Below are 26,154 nucleotides of genomic sequence, written 5' to 3' on the forward strand. Positions count from 1 at the left end.
TGGTATTCCTTGTTTTCTTGGAACATTTTCCAAATAGGAATGCCGCATCTCATGCAGGTTTAACGTCTCTTCTAAGAGGCAAGCACGTAAAATAGTATAAGGCCAAAAGACAGTGCCCATTTTTTCTTCTTTGAAATATTCTAGCAGATACATAAGAAAGATCATTTTTCTTATGGCTAAATAGCTACAACACTCTCAGTAACCCAATTAAAAGGAAACAACGTACACTCTTTAAATCATGCCAAGAACCGTCAGTGTAAGCCAGGTTGTCTTCGAACAGCCGAAATCCTGGCAGAGGAGAACTCACAGGCCAAATGGAAAACAGGGATAGACACTTCAGGATAGTCACAGCCCAAACAGAGCTGTTTTGTTTTTTTATTTTTGTTGTTTTGGTGTTTGTTAAGCACTTATTATGTGCCAGACACCATACCAAGCACTGGGGTAGGTACAGATAATCCGGTTGGACACTGATTCTCTTTTCCCAAATAGGGCTCCCACTCTTAATCCCCACTTTACAGATAAGGCATCTGAGGGCACAGAGAAGTTAACTGTCCTATTCAAGGTCACACAGCAGAGAAGCGGCTGTGCCAGGGTTGGAAACCCAGGCCCTCTGGTGCCCAGGCCCATGCTTTTTCCACTAGGCCGCACTGCGTCTCTGCCCTGAGGACTCAGACTCATTCATTCATTCAGTCGTATTTATTGAGTGCTTACTGTGTGCAAAGCACTGTACTAAGCACTTGGGAGAGTGCGTTATAATGACAACTCTTAGAACCAACCAAACTGGAGATATCGTGGCTGAGGTAAGGACATTCTCCATCCCCTAGCAGCAATCCAGCTAGTTGAGGGAGGACGAATGCTGAGGTAGGACTGTGCCTCTTCTGTCTGAATGCCTCTGGATTCAGGAAGAGCAGGAGGACTTGGGCCTCCCCAAACAGCTGAATGGCTTCTTGTCAGGGGGCTAACAAGGCCGGTGGAGAACCATGCTGCCTTTCCAACTTGCAAACTTCCAAATACTACATTGTTCCTGTTGAACGAAATAACCTAAGACAGAACAAAGAACCAAGCCCTAAGATTAATCACCAGGAGAAAAAGACATAAATTCGTACACAAGTCACCATTAAAGAAAAGCTTCTCAATACCCATATAGTAATAAATACTGAATGTGGATTGGAAAAAAAAAAAACAGTCCCGACTCAACACCTTTAGGCATGGTAATGGACATGGAGTAAAGTCTCATTGTGTACTAAATACAATTTAAAATTGAATATAGGGGGAATATCAAAATACAAAAATGTAATATTGAATATATGAAGGGTTAGATGACAGAAGTAACTTAATGCTCTATTTCTTAAGAAAACTATATGTAATATGAATAAATATGCTTCAAGGAATAAAACAATCATCATTTGAAAGCAGAATAAACCTTCCCTCCTCTGAAACAAGAGTTGACCAGTTAAGTCATTTTAATTTTTTGATCCTTGTCTAAGCCTCCTATACCTGACCAGAAGAATCATCAATCTGTTCCAAGAGACTATAATGCCCATGTTTTGTCCACAGTATATATATATAAAACACTTGAAAAGGGATTTTGGTAAGTTACCATGACAAGAAGACTATTCACCTGAGAATTCTGACAAAATGCTGTCTCCTTCAGTCATAAGTGATAGTAAAATTCTCTTGCTCTTTTTCCGGGGGACCTGACACTTCCCTAACTTAAAGCAGTGTTGGGAGATTTCTTTATGTGGGTACAAGACCTCAGGGTGCATGGATGAAATTCAAGCTGCCCCTCAAGTTGCCGAGTTCTGCTGGAAACAGGCTGGCTCACAGATGAGTCCATGAGCTCCGCACAAAGAAGGCGCTCAATAAATACCATCTTACAGTCTTAGAGGAATGGAGAACAAGTGCCTTACCCTATTCTTATAGTTAAAACTGAGATAGAAAGAAATTGAGTGACTTGCCCAGGGTCACACAGCAAGCATGTGGCAGAGTCAGAATTAGAACTCAGGCCTCCCGAGTCCCGGTCTCGTTCCATTAAGTCTTTATCTCAGTATCTTATCACGGTAAGCACTAAGTAAATATGATTGATTGATTAATAGACCAATTTAAACCTCCTCATTTCCCCATGAACTAATTTCTTTCCGTCAAACCTGCTTAGCTGGACTTTCATGAGAGTTTCCACTGTCTTGCACTTTCTCACTTTCTATTTCCTAGCCTTAAGGTTGTTGTTGATGTGGGTGGTGAGGGCCAAATTTTCCCATCCTAAGCTAGGCAGACATCCCAGAATAGTCACCGGATCCTTGCCCAAATTGCATCTGCCCACTTGGCCCCAACTCACTCATGCATTTTTTAAAAATAATTTTTCCCTGTGCTTTCTTTTTCAGTGTCCAGAGAAAAAATCCAAGAGGAGATCATTAATCAGGTACCTTTCACAATTTTGTTTTTATTTTAACTTCAGCTGACATCTGAAAACGTTGCTCATCAGGAAAGGGAACCACAGTAATCAATAGGCTGACTGTAGGGAGTGAACAATAATTGAACAAGACCAATCCTCTCTTTCATGAGAAGCAGTGTGGCCTAGTAAGAAGGAACACTGGCCTGGGAGTCAGAAGACCTGGGTTCTAATCCTGACCCTATCCCCGGCCTGTTGCATGACCTTGGGCAAGTCACTGAACTCCTCTGGTCCTCAGTTTCAACATCTGTAAAATGGGGATTAAGTACCCATTTTTCCCTCTTACTTAGATTGTGAGCCCCTTGTGGGACAGGGATTGTTCCCCAACTGATTACCTTGTATCTTCCCTGGTGCTTGACCCATAGTCAACACTATGATAAGCAGAATGACCTCATGGAGAGAGCACGGCCCTGGGAGTCAGAAGAATCTGGGTTCTAATCCCTGCTCTGCCGCTTGTCTGCTCTGTGATCTTGGGAGAGTCACTTTACTGCTGTGTGCTTCAGTTACCCAAGGTCACACAGAAGACAAGAAGCAGAACCAGGATTAGAATCCAGGTCCTTCTGACTTCCAAATCCGGGCTCTGTCCACTAAGCCACACTGCTTCTACTTGACCTTGAAAGGGCCATCCATAGTGACACTAAGGTCATAGGGTTGATTCAGTATTTTTCTTGGCTCTTCAAAGAGATCTAATTTATGGAACTCAGTTTCATTTTAATCCCCTTTTGCTTTGTCAACTGGATGGTTGAACAATGGCAGTGAGATGTGTTACTGCTGCCTGTCTGTTATGTCAGCTGTGGCCGAGATGATAGACGCAGTGTGACTCCCCCTTTATTACCAAAACAACAAGGAAAATGACTTGTTAGAGGAGTAAATATTTAGAGTCGGGTCTAGATTTGCTCTTAAAATGTGCAGACATCTGCGTCCTCCATATTGTCAATTTCTCCATGAGCTCGGATTGTCCAAATCCCTTTTGGAGTATGCCAAAATGGAAATAGAACAAGCCATTCCACCTATCTTCATATCATCATTTTTTTCATAAGCTCAGAATGTGCAAATACCATTTGGAATATGCCAAAATGGAAATAGAACAAGCCATTCCATCTATCTTTATAGCGTCAATTTCTTCGTAAACTCAGAATGTCCACATCCCTTTTGGAATATGCCAAAAAGGAAGTAGAACAAGCCATTCCACCTATTTCCCTGCTTGTATCCATGCCAGCACTTAATACAGTGCCTGGCACATAGTAAGTGCTTAATAAATGCCATAATTATTTATTAGTAGTAGTATTATCTTCCCCATTAGAGGTTGGTTTAGAAATTAAAATCTGATTCTTCTGGTCTAAAACCAGGTGGCAAATTTCTTCTGATATTTAAGTAAGATCCCTTTGGGCAGAGATTGTGTCTACCAACTCTGTTGTATTCTGCTTTATCAAGCATTTAGTGCAGTGCTCTCCATTCAGGAAGCACTCAATAAATAACACTGATTGACTGACTACTCTATCATACTCTCCCAAATGCTTCATACAGTGCTCTGCAGTTAAGTGCTCAGTAAAAACCACTGTTGGATTGATTACTGCATTGTATTCTCCTAAGCGCTTAGAACAGTGTTCTGCACAGATTAAGCACTCAATAAATGCTGTTGATTGATTAAGGCAAGTTGGAAGACTCACAATCCCCTGTCAAACTCTTATCTTTCGTTTTGGGTCAGATGGCGTCTTCCAGCTGGTGTTTCCTAAGTCATTTGTCAGAGATGATGAAAAATTATTCTTTTTAATTTCAATTTGCACTTCTTTCATGACACAACATGTTCCACACCACAGGAGCCTTCAGAACAAGATGGACACTCATTTCTTTTCATTTCTCACATAATAATGCAGTACTAAGGCAAAACTTCAGATAAACGAAGAGGTCAATTATTTCCTCTTTCAGTTTATCTTCCTTCTGCAAATGATTCAAGAGGCAAAGAAGCTTTTTCTTTTTTTAAGAAAAAATGCTGTACAGCCAAGTGAATTTGACTCTGGAAATAAATTTTGAAAAACCACTCTAGTGGATAAGCCCAGAGTGCTTTGATTGGAGAAATAGCATGGCCTGGTGGAAAGAGCACAGGCCAGGGAGTCAGAGGACCTGTGTTCTAGTCCCAGTTCCATTACTTGTCTGCTTTGTGACCTTGGGCAGGCCAGTTCACTTCTCTGTTTCTCTGTTCCCTTATCTGCACAATGAAGATTTAATTCCTGTTCTCCCTCCTACTTAGACGGTGAGCCTCATTTGGGGGACCTGATTATCTTGTGTCACTTCACTTCTCTGTTTCTCTGTTCCCTTATCTGCACAATGAAGATTCAATTCCCCTTCTCCCTCCTACTTAGACGGTGAGCCTCATTTAGGGGACCTGATTATCTTGTATCTGCCCCAGCACTCAGTACAGTACTCCGCACACAGTAAACACTTAACCAATACCACTATTATTAGTATTATTAACCAGGCTCGGTTACAAACTGTAGAATATAGCAATGAGCCTAGGTGAAAAAGCATAAGCTTGAGAGTTAGGAGATTGGTCTCTAATCCCAGCTCTGCCACTTTCCTTCAAGGTGATTATTATGATGATGATGATAATTATTACTGTGGAAACCTTGGGGTTTATGTTATCCCAGTGAAAAACTGAGGTTTTCACTAGCCCCACCATGGGTTTAGGGCCTGGAAGTTTCCTGTTGCAGGGGTAGATAACTCTCTCACTAGCCATTACCCACCACATACTTCTGCTTTTTAGCCCCGAGCTATTTCACAACACCTGAGCTCAGAGGACAAACAACACCTTGAACCCTCTGGGGTGAAAATATGATTCTTTTCTGTGCAATTGGCTAGGGAAATTAGCATGCTTATTAAGAGCAACTTGTTAACGTACCTTGTTTACCAGATTAGGGGAGAAAAATGAACACACGATTGACAGCTCAGAATCTAGAATAAGATACGGTTTTAGCCCATCCTCATTTTGTACCACTTGTGTGAAGATGAATTGCAGCTCTTTAATAGCTCATTTTAGCTTTATTTTCAAGCCATATCCAACTTGTGAACACTTCAACACACCAAAAAATCCCTCCTGAACCATTCAGTTCAAAACACAGTTCAAATCAGTAACTAATTAGATGCTTCTTTGCAAGCATTTAAATGACTGAGCTTCAAAAATAAGTAAGGATAATGAAAAGGTGGGTGGCATATTTTTATTTAAAATGAGTAATAATAATAATGGTGGTAGTAAGCATTTCATTCATTCATTTATTCAATCATATTTATTGAGGACTTACTGTGTGCAAAGCACTGTACTAAGTGGTTGGGAGAATACAATACAACAATAAACAGTCACATTCCCTGCCTACAATGAGCTTATAGTTTGGAGGCAGGGGAGACAGACATCAATACAAATAAATAAAATTACAGATATGTACATAAGTTCTGTGGGGCTTGGAGGGAGGATGTCAGGGCAAAACAGAAGGGAGTGGGAGATGAGGATTTATGTATTTATGCATTTACCATGTGCCAAGCATTCTACTAAGTGATGGGGCAGATACAAGGCAATCAGGGCCCACATGGAGTTCCCAGTCTAAATAGGAGGGAGACCACACACTGAATCCCTATTTTGCAGATGAGGAAATCAATCAATCAGTGGTACTTACTAAGCACTTACTATATGTAGACCACTGTACTAAGCACTTGGGAGAGTAAAATACTACAGAATTAGTGGACATGTTCCTTGCCCATATATGAATTTATAGTCTAGAGACAAGGTTACAGTCTAGACGTACTGAAGAACAGCGAAGGTAAGTGACTTGCCCTAAGTCACAAAACAACAAGTGGCAGAGCCAGGATTAGAACCCAAGTCTTCGGACTTCCAGGCCTGTGCTCTTTCCATTAGGTCATGCTTCGTCTTGTAAACAATTGTTCGCACTAGAAAAGTCCCTTCTAAATCATTCTTTTCAAACCATAATCAATAATCAGTAGCTAAGTAGATGCTTCTTTGGGAGCATTTGAGTGTCAAAATGAGTAAGGTCAATAAAAAGGTAAGTGGCATCTCTTTACTTAAAATGTGTAACTAAAATTTTGTGTGTACATGGGTTGTAAAGTGTAGACTCTCCTTCCCTAGACACACCTTCCCTCTAGACTTTAAGCTCCCAGTGGACAGGCAGCCTGTCTACCATGTTATACATGTTATATTATACTCCCCCAAATGGTTAGTAGAAGGCTCTGTACACAGTAAGCATGCATAAATACTACCGATTGATTATTGATACCATCCAAGTTCCTATTATCATAAGCTCTGTATCCTGGCCTAATGGAAAGAACACAGGACTGGATGTCAGAACATGTAGGTTCTATCCAACTCTGCCCCTTTCCTGCAGGGAAGACTTGGGCAAGTCACTTAACCCCTAGGTACATCACTTTCTCCTCATCTGTAAAATGGAAATTAAGTTGTTGTTCTCCCTCCCTCCTTGACCCAAAGCCCGATGTAGGACAAGGACTTTGTCCAACCTGATTTGCTTGTATCCACCCCCACTCTTAGAACAGTGCCTGGCACATAGTAAGCACTTAAGAAATGTCACAGTTATTATTATTACCGGGTTCAAGAGATCCAGCTGAGGGAGAGCCTGGAAGCCGATGTTCAGGAGGTAGTGTGCCTCTCGGTGGCCAGGCAGGAAAATAGAAGGGAATTGGGCTCAGCATGTCCCTTTGGCTGGTCAGAGCTGAGACTTGGTGGGGGAGAAGTTGAAGCTATTAGTTAAAATAGCCACAGGTTCATTTCTTTGTCCTCCTGCCTTCTATTTAGGTGGTAAGCCCCATGTGGGACAGAAGCTGTGTTCCACCTGACGATCTTTTATCTACTCCAACACTTAGTTCAGTGCTTAACACTAAACTGAGTGGCTGCCCATCCACCTCTGCATCAAACTGGATTTACTGGCTTTAAAGCACTCAATCACCTTCACCTTGCTACTCTTCTACTACAACCCAGTCCACACACTTCACTCCACTAATGCTAATGTTCTCACTGTGCCTCGATGTTGCCTATCTCACCGCCAACCCCTGACCCACATCCTGCCTCTGGCCTGGAACACCCTCCCTCCTCAAATCTGACAGACAATTACTCTCCCCACCTTCAAAACTTTATTGAGGGCACATCCCCTTTCCTTTCTCCCACTCCCTTCTGTGTCACCCTGACTTGCTCCCTTTGTTCATCCCCCCTCCAGCCCCACAGCAGTTATGTACAGATCTGTAATTTATTTATCTTAGTGTCCGTCTCTTCCCCTCCAAACTGTAAGCTCACTGTGGGCAGGGAATGTGTCTGTTTATTGTTTTCCTGAACTCTCACAAGCACTAGGACAGCACTCTGCCCACAGTAAGCACTCAATAAATACAATCGAATGAATGAATGAATGAATGACACATAGTAAGCACTTACCAAATACCAGAATTATATGATCATCAGATCTACTGGCACAAGCATTTCTTCTCAGTATTCACGGAAGGGGCCCTTGGGAGGGTGTTTCTAAATCATCAACTATCCTTCTAACTCCCAAGCCAAACATCAATCAATCAGTTGTATTTATTGAGTGCTTACAGTGTGCAGAACACTGTACTAAGTGTTTGGGAGAGGACAATATAACAGAGTTGGTAGACAGGTTTCCTGCCAGAAAGAATTAAAAGTGGACAAGCTTCTAGCTGAATTTCTTTCTATTCTCCCACCTCCTTCCCGTGGCTCACACAGTTACCCCAGGCTTGGAATTCCCTCCCTCCTCAAATCTAACAGATCCAACAAGTCTCTCGAAGCATTACCTCCTCCAATATGACTTCCCCGCTTACCTCCCAGCATCCCAAGTTACATAAATCCATCAGCCATCGCTAGCTCACAGTTTGAATCTCCATTTTACAGTTGAGGTAACTGAGGCCCAGAGAGGTTGCACAGTTTTAATCTCAATTTTACAGGTGAGGTAACTGAGGCACAGAGAAGTTAAGTAACTCACCCCAGGTCACAGGGCAGACAATTGGAGGATCGGAGATTAGAAGCCAGGTCCTCTGACTCCCAGGCTCTTTCCACTAGACCATGTTATTTCTTATACTTATTTATATTCATCCTCAGCACTAATGTCCATGAGTTTTTTCAGTTAAACATTCAATCATTTATTTTGATGACTCCATAAACACTTTTATGTCTGGATCCCTCACTACAGTGTAAGCTCTTTGTGGAAAGAGAATATGTCACTTGCTCGTTTTGCACTTCCCAAGTGCATAATACAGCTTTGCACTATAAATGCTATTACCATCGCTACTACTTCAAACCAAAGCCATTGGCAGCATAGAGCTGACAAGTTCCTGCCAACAGTAAGGAAAAAAAAATGTATCAAGATTCAAGGAAGTAAAATTGAAATAGCATACTATCCCTGTGAAAGTCATGCAAAATGGAAGATGAGCCAACTTGGCATCCCAAAGGGCTTCATCTTCTATTTCCTGACAGAGTAAAGATGGGGAAATTCATCCTTGCTGAATCTTTTTTCATAGACTTCATGGAAATTGAATTTCATTTGACACCATTTTCTTCAGTAACAGAGCACGGTGGAATATATTGCTTCCAAGAAGGGCAGGGGAATTTAACCGTAGCTGAGTATTCTTTGCCAGCACAAGATTCCTTGTGGAATGAACCTCACCTTTACCGTCCTTCATGTGAAAAAAGTTAAATGTTCAATAATGTGCTTAGTCACACTCTATAGTCCATCATCCAGAGAAAAGGAAATAAAGGAGATTCTGTATAGTTTCTGTGGCTTTCAATGGATCAATCTATGAATCAATCAGAGAGCCGTACTAAGTGCTTGGGAGAGTACCATATAACAGACTTGGCAGACATAGTCCCTGCCCGCAACAGGCTTACAATCTAGAGAGGGAGACAGATATATATCTCTATCATTTGCTGATTCTGTCAGCCCAATATTCTCGTGGATCCTCAGTAATGTAATATACTATAGTGAATGATTAGTCAATGAAATTTCCTTTTTTCTGAAACAATGGATTGATTAGCGTACAACTATAAACCAAATGGGTTTTATTAGGTCTAATCTACGTTGTAAACAAATAAAATGAATTATTTGCCCGACTTAAGCTTTCAGAAGGAAAGACCAGAATTGAACACATGCTCCCGATTCTGGTTCTCTTGTGACTCTGACACTTATTATAAAAGTTATCATTTAATTTACCCCCCAGTCTTCCATACTCAAGAGGAAATGGCTTCGAGAAATATGTTCCTCAACAGATGGGAGCTACTTATGGCCTCATAAACTCAAAAACAAGTGAAATTATCTCAGCCAAATAGAAAGAGAATTCAATAAAGCCTCATCTGGTTACCTCAGAGAAGATTAATGCCCCCTACATTGGTTCACTGCCTCAGTGGATGCTGGAAAATACCTTCCTCCTCAGTGGACCAGGTATAGTAAACCCAGGCAGAATGTATGCCATAAGGTGTCATAGATCAACTAAACAGTGTGGCCTAGTGGCTAGAGCAGTGGCCTGGGAGTCAGAAGGATCTGCGTTCTAATCCTGGCTCCGACATGTGTCTCCTGTGTGACCTTGGTCAAGTCTCCTAACTTCTCTATGCCTCAATTATGTCATCTGTAAAATGGGGATTAAGACTGTGAGCCACATGTGGGACAGGGACTGTGTCCAACCTGATTTGCTTGCATCTACTCCAGTGCTTAGTAGTGTCTGGCACATAATAAGCACTTAACAAACACCATAAAAAAAACACCAGGGAAAGGGCCAGTTCACTCTGCTATGGTGAAGGTTGACAATCCTACTTAAAATAAATTCAGTAAGATTACTTTGAGAGGAAAACCAGGACAGGGTATTTTTTAATTTCTATCTCCCCTGATAAACTCTAAGATCCTTGTGGTCAAGGACCAAATCTACCAACTCGGTTACATTGTACCTTCCCAAGCGCTCCCTACAGTGCTCTGCACTTAGTAACTGTTCAGTAAATACCACTGATTGGTTGACTGATTGACTAATAGGGAAGAGAAGAATCAGTCACACTTTCAGCTAGGGCTTGAAAGCTTGAATTTGAGACATCTCAAGTCGGGAAAGTTGGCTCTCGCCTTCAATCATCAAGTGATTGGAGAAAAATTGAATCTGGAAGGCAAAAAAAAAAGAGTTAAAGGGAATCATTTTCAGTGAAAACACCCTGGTCATGAAATCTGAGTGCCCAAAATGTCCAAGCAGTCAGGTTTGGGACTTACCTCTTGGGAAATGAAGACTTCTCTCTGTGGCATGCTATACTCCTCATCTGGCTGATCCCAGCACCCCAGCAGAACACCCAAACCATGTTGATTCCTGTTCCTGTGCCAATTACCCAGATTCCAGGATGAAGGGGAATGAGAAGATCATCAGGAATGGAATCTGAGCATTTTCCATGCAGCTCACCAGTCAGACTTTCCCAGATATAGCCTCTTCAAGAGACATAGCATGGCCTAGTAGAAGGAGCACGGGCCTGGAAGTTATAGGACCTGGGTTCCACTCCCAGCTTCTCCTCATATCTGCTGTGTGATTTTGGGCAAGTCGCTTTACTTTCCCCTCTCAGGGTCACACCTGGACAGTTTCCAGTACTCTACCAGTCTCAACTTTGGGAGGGAGAGTCAAGCAGAGGCATATCCATTCCATTCCTAGCTTGGGCAGTGGCTAGCGAGTGGAAGACAATCTGCTACAAGTCAAGACTCACATGTGCTGGGCAGCAGTGACTTGGGAGAGAGTTAAGGGTGGAGACTCAGTTTACCGTGTGGAGGGAGGCAACAGTAAACCACTTCCATATTTTTACCAAGAATACTCTGTGGATACACTGCCAGAATGATTGCTGATGAACGGTGGGGCATTCTGGGAAAGATGTGTCCATGGTGTCACTTTGGGTAGGAGATGATTCATCAGCATAAGACAAGACACTTTCCTTCCCTGTGCTTCAGTTTCGTCATCTGTAAAATGGGGATTCAATACCTGTTCTCCCTCCCCCTTAGATTGTGAATACCATGTGAGACAAGGACAGTGTCCAGCCTGATTATCTTGTGCTTAGGACACAGTAAGCACTTAACAAATACAATTGTTACTATTATGCAGATGTGGATTGGGTAGGGTTGAGGGAGTTGGAGGAAATATTATCAGTGGACATCTTGGATGAAGAAAATGAGAGAAGGAGGAAGAGGTTGGGAGGAGAGAAGGCAGTAAGCACAGTTTAAGTTTTGTATGTTCTTGTGCCTCAGTCGTATCTTACTTGTCCTGAGGCAGGCACCACAATTACTATTATTAAATTTATCATCCATCCAGAATGAACCTGCTTTACACTTTTCTCTTTTGCCCATTTGCACAGGGCCCCAGTCGACTTGTTCCCGAGGAGCCAGAGAAGAAGAACAAACTGCATGAAACCAAGTCGCTGCTGAAGCAGTTTAGCCAGATGAACCTCCCCCCAGACACCCGCCCTTTGAACAAGAGTTTCATCCACGACGACAAGTGGAAGACAACGGATTCGGATCAGGAGAGACGCCGGTCTCTCCTTCATGACTTCTGCCGGAAACACGGAAGTGGCAACCATCTCCGAACCCACCTGACCCACCTGGTGTCCAGGATCTATGTGGAAGATCGGCACAAAATCTTGTACTGTGAGGTGCCGAAGGCAGGCTGCTCCAACTGGAAAAGGATCCTGATGGTCCTCAACGGATTAGCCTCGTCGGCATACGACATTACCCACGATGCCGTGCACTACGGAAAATACTTGAAAAAGTTAGACAGCTTTGACTTAAAGGGTATCTACACTCGTCTAAACACCTACACCAAAGCCGTGTTTGTTCGCGACCCCATGGAGAGGTTGGTGTCTGCCTTCAGAGATAAGTTCGAACACCCAAACAGCTACTACCACCCGGTTTTTGGAAAGGCCATCATTAAGAAATATCGGCCCAATGTCTGTGGAGAGGCGCTGAATAATGGTTCAGGAGTCAAATTCCAAGAATTTATACACTACCTCCTAGACGCCCAGCGTCCGGTGGGTATGGACATCCACTGGGAGCAAGTCAGCAAACTCTGCTATCCCTGCCTGATCAATTATGACTTTGTGGGGAAATTTGAAACTCTGGAGCAGGATGCCAATTACTTTTTGCAGCTGATAGGCGCCCCGAAAGAGCTGAAGTTTCCCAACTTTAAAGACAGGCACTCTTCGGACGAAAGGACTAATGCAGGAGTCGTGAGGCAATATTTAAGGGAGCTGTCTAGTTCCGAGAGGCAGTTGACCTATGATTTCTATTACCTGGACTACTTAATGTTTAACTACACAGCTCCATCTCTGTAGTAAGCATCCGTTTCTGGAAACCCATGCGACAACCTGTCATGTGCAGGGAACGTGTCTATCAACTCCGTTGTACTCTCCCAAGCGCTTAGTATGGTGCTCTGTACGCTGTAAGTGCTCAGTAAATGCCACCGATGATGATAATACCGACATCAAATCTGTATGGAAAACCTCACCTTGATTCTCGGTAAGGGAGAAATGGGACAGCTTGGTTCAGGTGTCTTGACAATTGGGGATGTTATGAAATAATGCAGTTTAGTCGGCCCAAAATGTAAGGAAGATGTAACAGAAATGAGACATATAAACCACTTAAATGACCTTAGTATGTCTGGCATTATGGATTATAGTGTGGAAAAAAATCAACAGTCCTAGCTGTTGCATTAGTCCTTGTGATGGTTTGACAAAGCAGCTGCAATAGCATGGTTTTTTCAAGAACTAGGAATTCATTGTCCAATGTGCATGGGTGTATTTTTTACAGTCGGTGGCATATTAATAAAAGCATCGGATACTTTCCTAACTTACTCCGAGCCTGTGGTGTCTGTTGGAATGGGAAATCAATTTCGAAGGGAAAATTCGTACTCTGGCATTCCGATTCGGATGGAGCACGCTTGGTGACGGAGAGTCGGAGAATCCGGTGGAGAAGTAGACGAGGCTATGGCTTTTTCATATTCAGCAGTCGATAAAAAATGCACAACCTGCTAAGATCAAAGTAACAAAAACAACCTTCCTATCCCCGAAAAAAACTTCAGGGAATTGGTTTGTTTTCTTTTGAGCTTGCTAAGCAGAGACAAAAATGAACACCGCTACTGAAGGCCTTTTGTTTCGAAGCACACTGTTGAGCTATTTAGTCACTCTTAGATGTAAATGTGCTCCCAATTCTGCTTTAATTGGATGGGGGAGTGGAAGGGGGGAATGGTTTCAGGATGGAATAATCATCAAAAACAAGAATTGCCACTCTGAATGTAGGCCTCAAACAATAACAGAGGCTTGCAAGTGTATGATTTGAATCAAAGCATCATGCGCATGGCTTTATATTTGGAATGTGCTCTAAGAATAACTTTTATTTTCAACATCTAATTTATTCAGCTCGGGAATGACTGTTTTAAAACTAAAACACCACTTCAAAGGTAAAATGTATTCTGGAGAATAAACATCTTGAGTGCCCCTAGAAAAAGTTTTAATGGGCTTATGCATAAACAAGTTAGCATGTTTTCTTTTTAAGTTCAAAAATCCGGTATTAACCAAGTCAAGTGCCATTGCTGACTTGTCCATAGAATATCAAAGGATTTTCAAAACCGGGGCATGTGGTGGCAGAATGAAGATTTTTATACACGATAAAAATGCTCTTTTTCCGAGGTGATACAGAGACCCTAATCCAAGAATTACATTCTGGGGAAGACTCACTTGAATTGCTGGGTTTCATCCTTGGCTGAAACACCCATCTCTTCCCCACATTGTTTGGATGCCTATCGGGATGTTTTACCTGTTGATCAGTGAAGAGTTTAGCCCGCTTAGTAAAATTTCAATAACTTCTCTCTCCAGTGGAGAAACGGCAAGAGCTCCAGCCACTGGAGATAGCTCCATTTCATGCTCAAGTATTTGTGCCAGGCTGCATAGATTCACATACCCCCACATACATACATAAACATACACACACATACATAAACGCACACAAACACACACAATAGCTCCTTGACAATTGTAACATTCTGCTCAGGGATGTCAAGTCACACTCCCAATAAGAACAGCAGGTAGGCAGCAGCTGGAAGCCACGTGGAATGGAGACCCCTGGGGTAAGTCTTTAATGTTGATGTTAATAACAATAATAATAATAATAACATTTGATAAATGATTACTAGGTGCCAAGCACTGTACTAAGTGATGGGGTAGCAGGTCCCATGGGGGGCTCACAGTTTAAGGTGGAGGGATAACAGGTATTGAATGCCCATTTTACAGATGCAAAACGTGCTGGGGTAGATACAAGGTAATCAGGTTGGATACAGTCCTTGTCCCTCACGGGGCTCACGGTCTTGATCCCCATTTTACAGATGAGGTAACTAAGGCAAGGAGAAGTTCAGTGACTTGCCCGAAGTCACATAGTCGGCATGTGGCAGAGCCGGGTTTAGAACCCAGATATGTTGTCTTTCGCTGAAATCCCATGGTCATGAGCACTATGGGCTGCCTTTGCCCCGTCTGAAGAAACATTTCATTTACTTCACTTTTTTAATTTACCTGCTGTCCATTTTCAACCATCCTTTGTTCTCCTAGCAGGAGATGGGGTTAGGGAGAGAACTGTAAAATGGGAATTCAATCCCCCTCCCTTCTACTTAGACTGTGAGCCCCACGTAGGAAAAGAATAATAATGTTGGTATTTGTTAAGCGCTTACTATGTGCCGAGCACTGTTCTAAACGCTGGGGTAGACACAGGGGAATCAGGTTGTCCCATGTGGGGCTCACAGTCTTAATCCCCATTTTACAGATGAGGGAACTGAGGCATCGAGAAGTGAAGCGACTTGCCCACAGTCACACAGCTGACAAGCGACCGAGCCGGAATTCGAACCCCTGACCTCTGACTCCAAAGCCCGTGCTCTTTCACTGTGTCCAGCTGGATTCACTTGTATCTTCCCCAGCATTTAGAACAGTGCTTGACCACACCACATAGTGTGCTTAACAAATTTAATAATAATAATATAAAACTGATCTTTGTCCCTGCCTCTTCAGGGTGTTCATTCCTCTGTTTATTTCAGATGACGCTTTCTGCTTTTGAATGACCTACCTCATCTCTGCTTCCCCTGAGCTTTGTCAATTAACCAGTCATTCAATTGTATTTATTGAGAGCTTATTGTGTGTGGAGCACTGTACTAAGCATGTGAGAGAGTAAAAGCAGCAAAGAGAAGCAGATGGGCCTGGGAGTCAGAACGTCGTGAGTTCTAAATGCAGCTCTGCCACTTGTCTGCTGTATGAAGTTAAGTCACTTAACTTCTCTGTGCCTCAGTTACCTCATCTGAAAAACTGGGGATGAAGACTGTGAGGCCTATGAGGGTCAGGGAGGGCCTATGTCCAGCCTGATTGTCTTGTATCTACCCCAGCGTTCAGTTCAGCGCCTGGAACATAGTAAGCGCTTAACAAATACCAGAATAATTATTAAAATATAACAGTATAAAAGACTATTCCCTGCCCACAACAAGCCTATGTCAGAACCATCTCCAGCCAATCTGAACCTCTCTTTAACCCCCCTCCATCCCCACTGAACCTACATCAATCAATCAGTCAATGGTATTTATTGAGTGTTTACTCTAATTGTCATATCCTCCATCCTTTTTGAGTCAGGGTCAGTTCCAGGGTGGGTGTGCTGATCTCTGGCCTGGACTGCAAAACGAGTGATCTGAAAGTGGAATTTATTGAGTGCCTACTGAGTGAAGAGCACTGGGAGAGTACCCAGAGGAGCAGGGAGTGTGTCTAAGGACTTAGAAGAGTACAATGCAACGAAGTGGGTAGATGTGTTCCCTTCCCACAGTGTGTTTACAGTCTAGAGGGGGTGACAGATATTAATATAAATAAATAAATTACAGGATAAGAGCTGTGGGCCTGAGGGTGGGGTAAATAAAGGGTACAAATTCAAGAGCAAGGGTGAAGCAAAAGGGAGAGAGAGTAAAGGAAATGAGGGCTTAGTCAGGAAAGGCCTCTTGGAGGAGGTGGGAATTTAATAAAACTTTGAAGGTGGAGAGAGTGAGGGGGTCTGTCACGCATGTATGGGGGTTGGTTGAAAGGAAAGGACTCAAAGGTTGAAATCATCAAATAAGGCTGACAGGTGTTTTTATTTCTGCATCTTTAGAGAAAGGGAAATTCCAGATTTTGTCCCTAAATCGGGCTGGAGACCAAACAGTAGAGACTGTGAGGAGTCCGACTTCATTTCTAACTCTGCTATAGTGTTATATTGCACTCTCCCAAGTGCTTAGTACAGTACTGTGCACACAGTGAGTGCTCAATAAATACAATTGATTGATATCCTAGAAGACCTCCTCTGGCATCCTGTGACTTCCTCCCTGCTCCAGAGCCATGCTGCTACAGAGAAGCAGTGTGGCCTAGTGGAAAGACCATGGGCCCGGGAATCAGAGGACCCGGATTCTAATCCTGACTTCCACTGGTCTGCTATGTGACCTTGGGTAAGCAACTTCACTTCCTTGTGCCTCAGTTACCTCATTTGTAAAATGGGGATAACCCAATTACCTTGTATTTCCCCCAGCACCAACAGTGCTCGGTACATAGTAAGCATTTAACAAATACCAACATTATTATTATCATTATTATTATTAGCTTGTATCTACCTCATTACTTAGTTCAGTGCCTAGCACACAGTAAGCACTTAACCATTTTTAAAACACCTCGATTACTGTTTTTATCACTATATACAATCAACATTTCACAATTAGGATTTCCAGGTCTATCTTCTGCCCTACTTACAGAACCAGTGGCTCAGAACCTTGGTCTCAATCAATCAATGGTAATTATTTAGTGCTTATTGTGCACAGAGCACTGTACTAAGGGCTGGGGAGAATACAGTACAACACAGATGGTAGACATGTTCCCTATCCACAATGAGTTTACATTCTAGACATAGTCTGGTGCTAAAGATAAGTCTAGCTTTCAGTGGGTCTCCAACTAGGCCAGTACTCTAAACTGTGAGCTCACTGTGGACAGGGAATGTGTCTGTTGTAGATTGTATTTTCCCAAAAGCTTAGCAAAGTGCTCTGTACACAGTAAGCACTCAATAAATTCTATTGACTGCTTGACTGACTGACTGACTGACTGACTGCAATGGTTTGGATCTGTCAGAAAGAAAGGAAAACAAGCCAATCCCCCCCCCCCCCCCCGTTTTAATGAGAGCCGCATTCCAAGCTTTTCAAAGCCCTTTGAAACGCTACCACCTCTTACAATTCTGAAAAGTCCTTGGGAACTGGTGATGTGTCCAGAGAGCCACAGAGTCTCTCCTCGGTTTCCATGGGCAGTTTTAGTTCTTTCCTTTTTATCCCTATTTAATAATCCAGCAGCCAAATTCTTAGTTTGAATGAGGAATAAAAGAATACAGCATTTCCTTTACAGAACGGATGCAGAGTCCGGTCACTTACTGAACCTTTCCTCCCTCATCTTACTCCTTCCAGAAACCAGATTCTGCAGCATTTAACCCCCTTGTCCTCTTCATTCCAATCCCAGTGGGGCTCATGTAAGACAAACACACACAGCAGAAACTTCTACAGTGAAGCTAAATTGCACCAACTCAGCACTCTTGACTATAAGGCACATATCTGAGATCTCTCTTTGTTTATGATTTCTTGTGGAGAGTTTAATCAGCCTTCTGAATGAATCTCCAAATACTCCAACACAGTTCTTATGGGGGATGGTATGTTTGCTTGGTTTTTTGTTGTTGATGGTTTTTAATGGTATTTGTTAAGCTCTTTCTATGTGCCGGGCACTGTATTAAACACTAGGATAAATACACAAGCTAATCAGGTTGGACACAACCCATATCCCACATGGGGCTCACAGTCTTAATCTCCATTTTACAGATGAGGTAACTGAGGCACAGTGAAGTGACTTGCCCAAGGTCACACAGCAGACAAGTGGTGGAGTCTGGGCTTAGAACCCAGCTCCTCTGATTTCCAGGCCTGTATTCTATCCAGTAGGCCATGTTGCTTTTTCTGTGTGTTAAAACTAGTGTTACTTTTAACACTAGCATGTCCCACAGGAACATGTCGCATCAGGCCTTTGCTACCAAATGCGGAAAGTACAATCAGAGAGTCAATCATATTTATTGAGAGCTTATTGTGTGCAGAATAATGAACTAAGCACTTGGGAAAGTACACTAGAACAGAGTTGGTAGAGGTGTTACCTGTCCGCAATGAGCTCACAGTCTATTAATATCCTGAATTTGTCTCATTCCAAAGCTCTTTGACACCAGTGATCTCAGTTTACCCTCACAATATCATTGTGAGGTAGGGTATTTTTAACCCCCATTTTACAGATTAGAAAACAGGCCCAGAAAAGTGAAATGTCTCTGAGGTCACACAGCAAGAAAGGTTAGGGTGGGGGCTGGAATCCTCCTCAACCACCCTCCACAGCACTAGAACTCTCAATAATTCATTCAGCTACTTCATCTGGCTGTATTTGTACTAATACCTCTTATATCCTTATTCTTCTTTCTGCTCCCATTATTTGAAACTGATTACTGTTTCCTGGCATCTGCCAGGAGAGTACAGCTTCTTGGAATGGCATGGATTGCCTGCCTTGATCCTTAACCACTTGGCACCCAGGACACACTCAATCAATGTTATTTATTGAGCATTTATTGGGCACAGATCACTGTACAAAGTATTTGGGAAAATACAATATTTCGCTCTCCCAAGTGCTTAGTACACCGCTCTGCACATAGTAAGCACTCAATAAACACAGTTGATTGAAAATGGACATGATCCATACTCATGGAGCGCTTACTGTCTACAGGGGGAAGCAGACATAAAAATAATTTACAGATAGGGGAAATAGAGTATAAGAACATTTAGATACAAGCTAATCAGGTTGGACACAGTCCCCGTCCCACAAGGGGCTCAGAGTCTTACTGTATCATTGATTAATAGTCAGACATGCTCCCTGCCCTGTAGGAGTTTCCAGTCTGGACGGATAGAATTAACTTTGCCCTCTGGCTCCATGCCCCCATCATTCCCTCAATAATGCTAAGTCATCAGATAACTTTTCTGGAGAACAAAGAGTGGACCAATTGTGAACCTCAACACCTGGAGGACTGTAGATGGCAGGGGTCACAAGGTCACAAAGGGGCTGGTCTCAGGGTGGACCAAGAATGTAGACCAGCAGGGAGGTGGGAGACAAGAAAGAGGGGAGATCAAAGATCTAGGCTTGGAGACAGGCACCTCTTTAGTCTCCAGCTCCAAGTCTCTGTTCACCGAGCACTTAGTAAACACCTCCTGCAGACCGACTAATGCTTGCTGCATTTAATGTCTCTACTGGATCCCAGCAAGGACCCCCACTGACTTATTTCTCCCCCACCATCCTTCACTTACTATGTGCCAGACATTGTACTGAGCGCTGGAGTAGACACAAGTTAATTAGGTTGGACACAGCCCACGTCCACATATAGAGGTCACAATCTTAAACTCCATTTTACAGGTGAGGAAAATGAAGCACAGAGAAGTGAAGTGACATGCCTCAGCTCACACAGCAGACAATCATTTTCAATCCTCAAGTCCTTGTGAAGTCTGAAGTGCATGTTTAGAGTCTGTCTACCAAGCTCCTCAGTATGCATCAGTATGGTCCAATGGAAAGAGCATGAGATTTCAAGGCAGAAGACATAATAATAATAATAACAATAACAATCATACCTGTCAAGTATTTACTAAGTGCTGAGTACTGTTCTAAGCACTGGGGTAGGTACAAGTTAATCAGGTAGTAATAATGTTGGTATTTGTTAAGCGCTTACTATGTGCAGAGCACTGTTCTAAGCACTGGGGTAGACACAGGGGAATCAGGTTGTCCCACGTGGGGCTCACAGTCTTAATCCCCATTTTACAGATGAGGGAACTGAGGCACAGAGAAGTTAAGTGACTTGCCCACAGTCACACAGCTGACAAGTGGCTGAGCTGGGATTCGAACCCATGACCTTTGACTCCAAAGCCCGTGCTCTTTCCACTGAGCCACACTGCTTCTCCAGCGTGGCTGGAGAAGCACAGTCCCTGTCCCACATGGGGACATGTACTCCCACAGGGAGTACACAGTCCCTGTCCCACATGGGGCTTACAGTCTAAGTAGGAAGGAGAATGGTGTACTCCCCATTTTACAGATGAGGTAATTGAGGCACAGAGAAGTTAAGTGAATTGTCCAAGGTCACAGAGCAGACATGTGGTAGAGCTAATATAAATAAATAAAATTTCAGATATATACATGTGCTGTGGAACTGGGACGGGGGATGAATAAAGGGAGCAAGTCAGGGTGATGCAGAAGGGAGTGAGAGAAAAGGAAAGGAGGGCTTAGTCAGGGAAGACCTCTTGGAGGAGATGTGCCTTCAATAAGGTTTTGAAGTGGGGGAAAGTAATTATCTGTCGTATATGAGGAGAGAGGGTGTTCCAGGTCAAAAATATGAAATGCTTCAGAGAAAACTGAGGCACAGAGAAGTTAAGTAACTTGCCAAAGGTCACACAGAAGGCAAGTGGCAGAAGCGGTATTAGAACCTCAGTCCTCTGACTCACAGTCCTTTTCTCTTTCCACTAGGCCATGCTGTTCATGATGCTCTAAGTAAGCCATACCAGTATGGTTCCAATTCCTTTTGTCTTCTGGCTGGCATTTAGTGCTTGAAAAAGCTCTCAATACCATTTAGCAGTGCACATTCCCTGCAGAAGGTAACCGGAATAAAGCCAGAGCCTGCTAACCAGGTCCCAAAAGGGGAGGAGAAAGAAGCCTTCTGAGACAAAAGCTATTCACCAGGGCAAACTGCTCTGGACTGGTTTCTCCACGACCGAGTAAACAAAGTGTTGTGTCAGGATTGCAAAGAAGTGAAATGAAAAATTGCTTGCAGAGGGTTCCAGAATAGTGCCTCTTTGAGACATTGGACAAAATTGATTTTAGTAATTGAAAGAGAACTTCGCCATTCATGCGAACGATCAAACTCCATAGAAGATGCAGCTTTTAGCCTCATGGTACACAGGAACATGTCACATCAGGCCTTTGCTACCACATGCGGAAAGTACAATCAGAGAGTCAGTCATATTTATTGAGAGCTTATTGTGTGCAGAGTACTGAACTAAGCACTTGGAAAAGTACACTAGAACAGAGTTGGTAGACGTGTTCCCTGTCCGCAATGAGCTCACAGTCAGGAAGGGGAGACAGATAATAATATAAATAAATATAGCTCAGGTTAGTACATAAGTTATTGTGGGGTTGAGGGAGGAGGGGATAAAGGGTGCAAATCCAAGTGCAAGTGTGACATAGAAGGGAGTGGGAGAAGAGGAAAGGAGGGCTTATTCAGGGAAGGCCTCTTGGAGAATATGTGCCTTCAATAAGTGATCATCTGTCAGTTACAAAGAGGGAGGACGTTTCAAGCCAGAGGCAGTTTGAGGATGAGAAGTTGGGGATGAACTGGATGAGATCAAGGCCAAAGTCTATGGAGCCTCCTCATGGGGGCTTCCAGAAAATTTTGGGAATTAGTTCTCCCAATCACTCAATCAATTAAGAGTATTTAGTGAGTGCTTGCTGTTTGCAGAGCCCTGCACTAAGCGCTTGGGAGAGTACATTGCAATAGAGTTGATAGATATGTTCTCTGCCCATAACAAATTTACACTCTAATAATAATAATAATAATAATGTTGGTATTTGTTAAGAGCTTACTATGTGCCGAGCACTGTTCTAAGCACTGGGGTAGATACAGGGTAATCAGACTGTCCCACATAAGGCTCACAGTCTTAATCCCCATTTTACAGATGAGGTATCTGAGACACCAAGAAATTAAGTGACTTGCCCAAAGTCACACAGCTGACAGGTGGTGGATCTGGGATTAGAACCCATGACCTATGACTCCTAAACCTGTGCTCTTTCCACTGAGTCAGACTTTTCTGTGTGACAGTTACCCCATCTGTAAAATAGAGATTAAGACTGTGAGCCCCATGTGTGATAGAGACAGTGTCAACACAATTTCCTTGTACTCACCCCATCACTTAGTACAGTGCCTGGCACATAGTAAGTGCTTAACAAATACCACCATTAGTGATATTTAATTATTATTATTATTTGGATAGAGAGGAAGAGGCTGATCTTGGAGTTAGAAATCAAAGATGATACTGAGGTCCTAATCTTCAGAAACAGGGTGGATTGTGGGGTTGTTGAATCTGAGAGGAAAGTTGGTGGAGGAGAAGATTTGGGGAAGGAAGATGAGTTCAGTTTTACACGTGTGGAACCCAAAATGCCGGATTTTTCCCCTTCACCTCATTAAGAATCTAGGAATGCTCAGGGTAGTTCCAAGGGAGCTGGTGGGATGGAGTGAAGGTGGAGAGGAAAGTGAGAACTACTAGATTGTAAGCTTCTCCATTAGATTGTAATCAAGCAATTCATGGTATTTACTGAGTGCTTATTCTGTGCAGCGCACTGTAAAAAGAGCTTGGGAGAGTATAATAGCATCGATAGATACATTCCTTGTCCACAATGAGTTTATGGTATAGAGGAGGAGGCAGCCATTAATAGAAATACCATTGATTGATTGATTGATTAATAGCCACTAGTGTTCCTGGAGTAGCTGTCAATCTGGAGAAATCCTGGGCCAAACAGAAGATCCTGCCCAGGGAAAATTCCCTGCCAGCAGTAGTTCAGTGTAATGCTTTTGTGCCCTATAGAGCTGAAGAAATATAGAGGACTAATAATAATGATAATACTTTATTATTCTTATGTCATATTAGATCTATACAATGTATCATTAAGATGTATAATATTATAATTGTTATTAGTATTAAGCACATACTATGTGTAGCAGATATAAGACCATCGGGGCCACATAGAGCACAGTCTTAATAGGATTTAATACCCATTTCACTGATGTGGTAATCAAGGCAAAGAGAAGTTAAGTGTCTTGCCCGAGGTCACCCAGGAGGCAAGAGGCAGAGTCGGAATTAGAACTTAGGGTCCGCCGACTCCCAGGCCCGGGCTCTTTCCACTAGGCCATGCTGCTTCTCAAGAAGCCTCTACTTCTAAGAAAGAGGGAAGAAGGGGTTTGAGAAGGGACAGCAGTGTCCCTTCCCACACTTTATGACAGTCATTAATGATTTCAGTCATTAGTGACTTTTAAGGCCAAAGACTGGCCTTAAATACTGCATGCTGTTTCTCTCTAGTAAACTGCCTCATGCTTATTTGTAGAAATTCCCTTTTAAATCAACTGTGACAAGCTAGCTGATCCTTGCTTTTCCCCCTTGGCACTTCCAACAGTTGACCAACCTGAGGTCTCTGCCGTGGTCCCTAGGAATGCCAGAAAACTTGGACCATGTCTAAACTTTGAATGGCTGCAGTAGCCTGTGGGGTCCGCCCTCCCTTTTCTCACAAGAGGGTGAGAACCATGTCTCCTCAGGGGACCAGAGAAGGAATCTCCCTTGAGTCCCCCTTAAAATGTCCCCACTGTCATTTCCAGCTCACAGAAGCTGGGAAACAGCTGCCTTTCTGACCATCCTGAGAGAGTGACCAGAGACAGGGACCGGGTCCTCTGACCACCATGGGAGAGTGACCAGAGACAGGGACCGTGTCCTCTGACCACCATGGGGGAGTGACCACAGACAGGGACACTGTCCTCTGACCTCCCTGGGAGAGAGACCGGAAACGGGACATCTCCTGTCTCCTGGTCACCCAGGTCCCCTCAGGGAGTGTGGCCAAGGACAAGTTCCCAAAGAGAAAACAGAAGCCCCTGTCTACCCATCTGCAGCTCTGAATATCTCTACTTCCAGCCTGGGTGACTCAATTGTTGTTTCAGTCTTTAGCCCATTGCCAAATTCACTTAGAATCCACCCTGTTCTGGGTTTTTTCGAACCTTACACCCACAGGCTTCCAGGCGTCTTCCTTTACTGCATTATCCACATTTTTCTACCCTAATTGCCCCAATCCTGCCTTTAAAACAACATCCAGACACTACACCATATTGCTAGCATAGGAGAGGATAAGAAGTACAAAAAGATTCCCTAACTGGAAATTTAAATTAATCAGTTAATTACTGATCACACTTTGGGGGTGAGAGGGATAGTGGTGCCTATATTTTTTTACAAGAACTTTAGCTGACATCCAGTCCCTTGATAAAATCCCTCTCTCGTTACATCTCTCCTTTGCTTCCTCTTTTTTCCCTCACTCTCTTTCTCTCTCAGTCTCTATGTCTCTATCTCTCCCTTGGTTCTTCTTTTTCTCCTCACTTTCCCTCTCCTTCTCTGTCTATCCCTCTCTTGCTTGCTTCCTCTTCCCCCCTCCTTCTCTCTCTCTCCCCTCCTTTCTTGTACTCTTTTTCCCCTCTCTCTCTCTCTCTCCCTCTCTTTTCTCTCTTTCTCCCTCTCCTTTCTCTCTCTCTCTCTCTCTCCCCTTACTCCCCAGCACAGAGGAACCCTAAACCCTTTGGAGGACTGCCAGCACCATCCAAAAAAAAAAAAATTTCTTGACTGTTTTCCCAGGGAATTCCTGCCTTAAAGGTCAGTCAGGTCCATCCCTCCAGGCAACCCAGAAAAGGCAAGGTGAACTGCTGGCCCCACTGGTGACCAAAAGAACTAAGCTGGAAGGGAACAGAGGCGTTCATTTCTTTGGAATGGGGCAAGCAAGCACGCTTTCAGATCCTGGGAGAAGGAGGGGAACCAGCCGAAGCCATTTTAAGTCATCTTGCAAGTCTGTTCAGCACAGTCCATTTCATTTAACTGGCGGTTGAAATAGGTTTGTCTCTAGGTTAACTTATAGGCTATTCAAGGTTTATTTATTCCTTGAAATTGGGACAATTATCTGCCTATTGAAAAAGGTCAAATGACATTTGGAATGCCATTTACTATCAGCTTTAAAGTACTCAATCACCTTGGCCCCTTCTACCTTACCTCTGTTCTGCTATTACAACCCAGACCATACACTTTCCTCCTCTAATGCCAACCTACTTACTCTTCCTTGGTCTTGTCTATCTCACCATCAACTACTCACCCAAGTCCTGCCTCTTGCCTGTAACACCTTCCCTATCCACATCCATCAGACGATTACTCTCCTCACCTTCAAAGCCTTATTAAAAGCACATATCCACCAAGAGGTCTTCTCCGACTAAGCCCTCATTTCCTTTTCTCCCTCTCCCTTCTTCAGCCCCCTTGCACTAGATTTACACCCTATATTCACCCTTCCCTCAGCCCTACAGGATGTAAGTACATATCTGTAATATATATATATATATATATATAAATGTCTGTCTCTCCCTCTAGACTTTAATCTCGGTGTGGGCAGGGAGCATTTCTACCAGCTCGGTTGTACTGTACTCTCCCAAGTTATTAATACAGTGCTCTGAACACTGTAAGCGCTGAATAAATATCACTGATTGATTGATTGATTGGAAACCAGTGTTCCATCAACATAATCAGTCAAACCCCAGCTCTCCCCGCATTCAAATCTCCCCTAAACTCCCACCTCCTCCAATAAGCTTTCCTCTCATGAATTTCCCAGCATTCTGAGTCATATCATTCCTTTAGTCAACTCCTAAGCACTCCTGTTGGGGTATGTGTACATATGTACGTATTTTTCTTTACTTTCCTAGCTGTCAGTATTTTTCATGTGTGTCTCCCCCATTAGAATGTAAGTTCACTGT

General features: G+C 43.2%; 1 protein-coding gene and 1 non-coding gene across 2 annotated transcripts; both read left to right on the plus strand.

The window, feature by feature from the left end:
* Positions 1–755: 755 nt before the first annotated feature.
* On the plus strand, positions 756–13,294 carry LOC100080007 (carbohydrate sulfotransferase 9). The gene is made up of 4 exons (XM_039912542.1): positions 756–800; positions 2,156–2,237; positions 2,382–2,419; positions 11,835–13,294. The coding sequence occupies exons 1-4, from the start codon at positions 756–758 to the stop codon at positions 12,804–12,806; spliced, it is 1,137 nt and encodes a 378-aa protein (XP_039768476.1). The 3' UTR covers positions 12,807–13,294.
* On the plus strand, positions 11,048–11,185 carry LOC114813401. Its single transcript, XR_003761122.1, has one exon. It is a non-coding gene; the product is annotated as a small nucleolar RNA SNORA7 (small nucleolar RNA).
* Positions 13,295–26,154: the final 12,860 nt, after the last annotated feature.

This window comes from Ornithorhynchus anatinus, chromosome 7, assembly GCF_004115215.2.
Source record: "Ornithorhynchus anatinus isolate Pmale09 chromosome 7, mOrnAna1.pri.v4, whole genome shotgun sequence".
NCBI lineage: Eukaryota > Metazoa > Chordata > Mammalia > Monotremata > Ornithorhynchidae > Ornithorhynchus > Ornithorhynchus anatinus.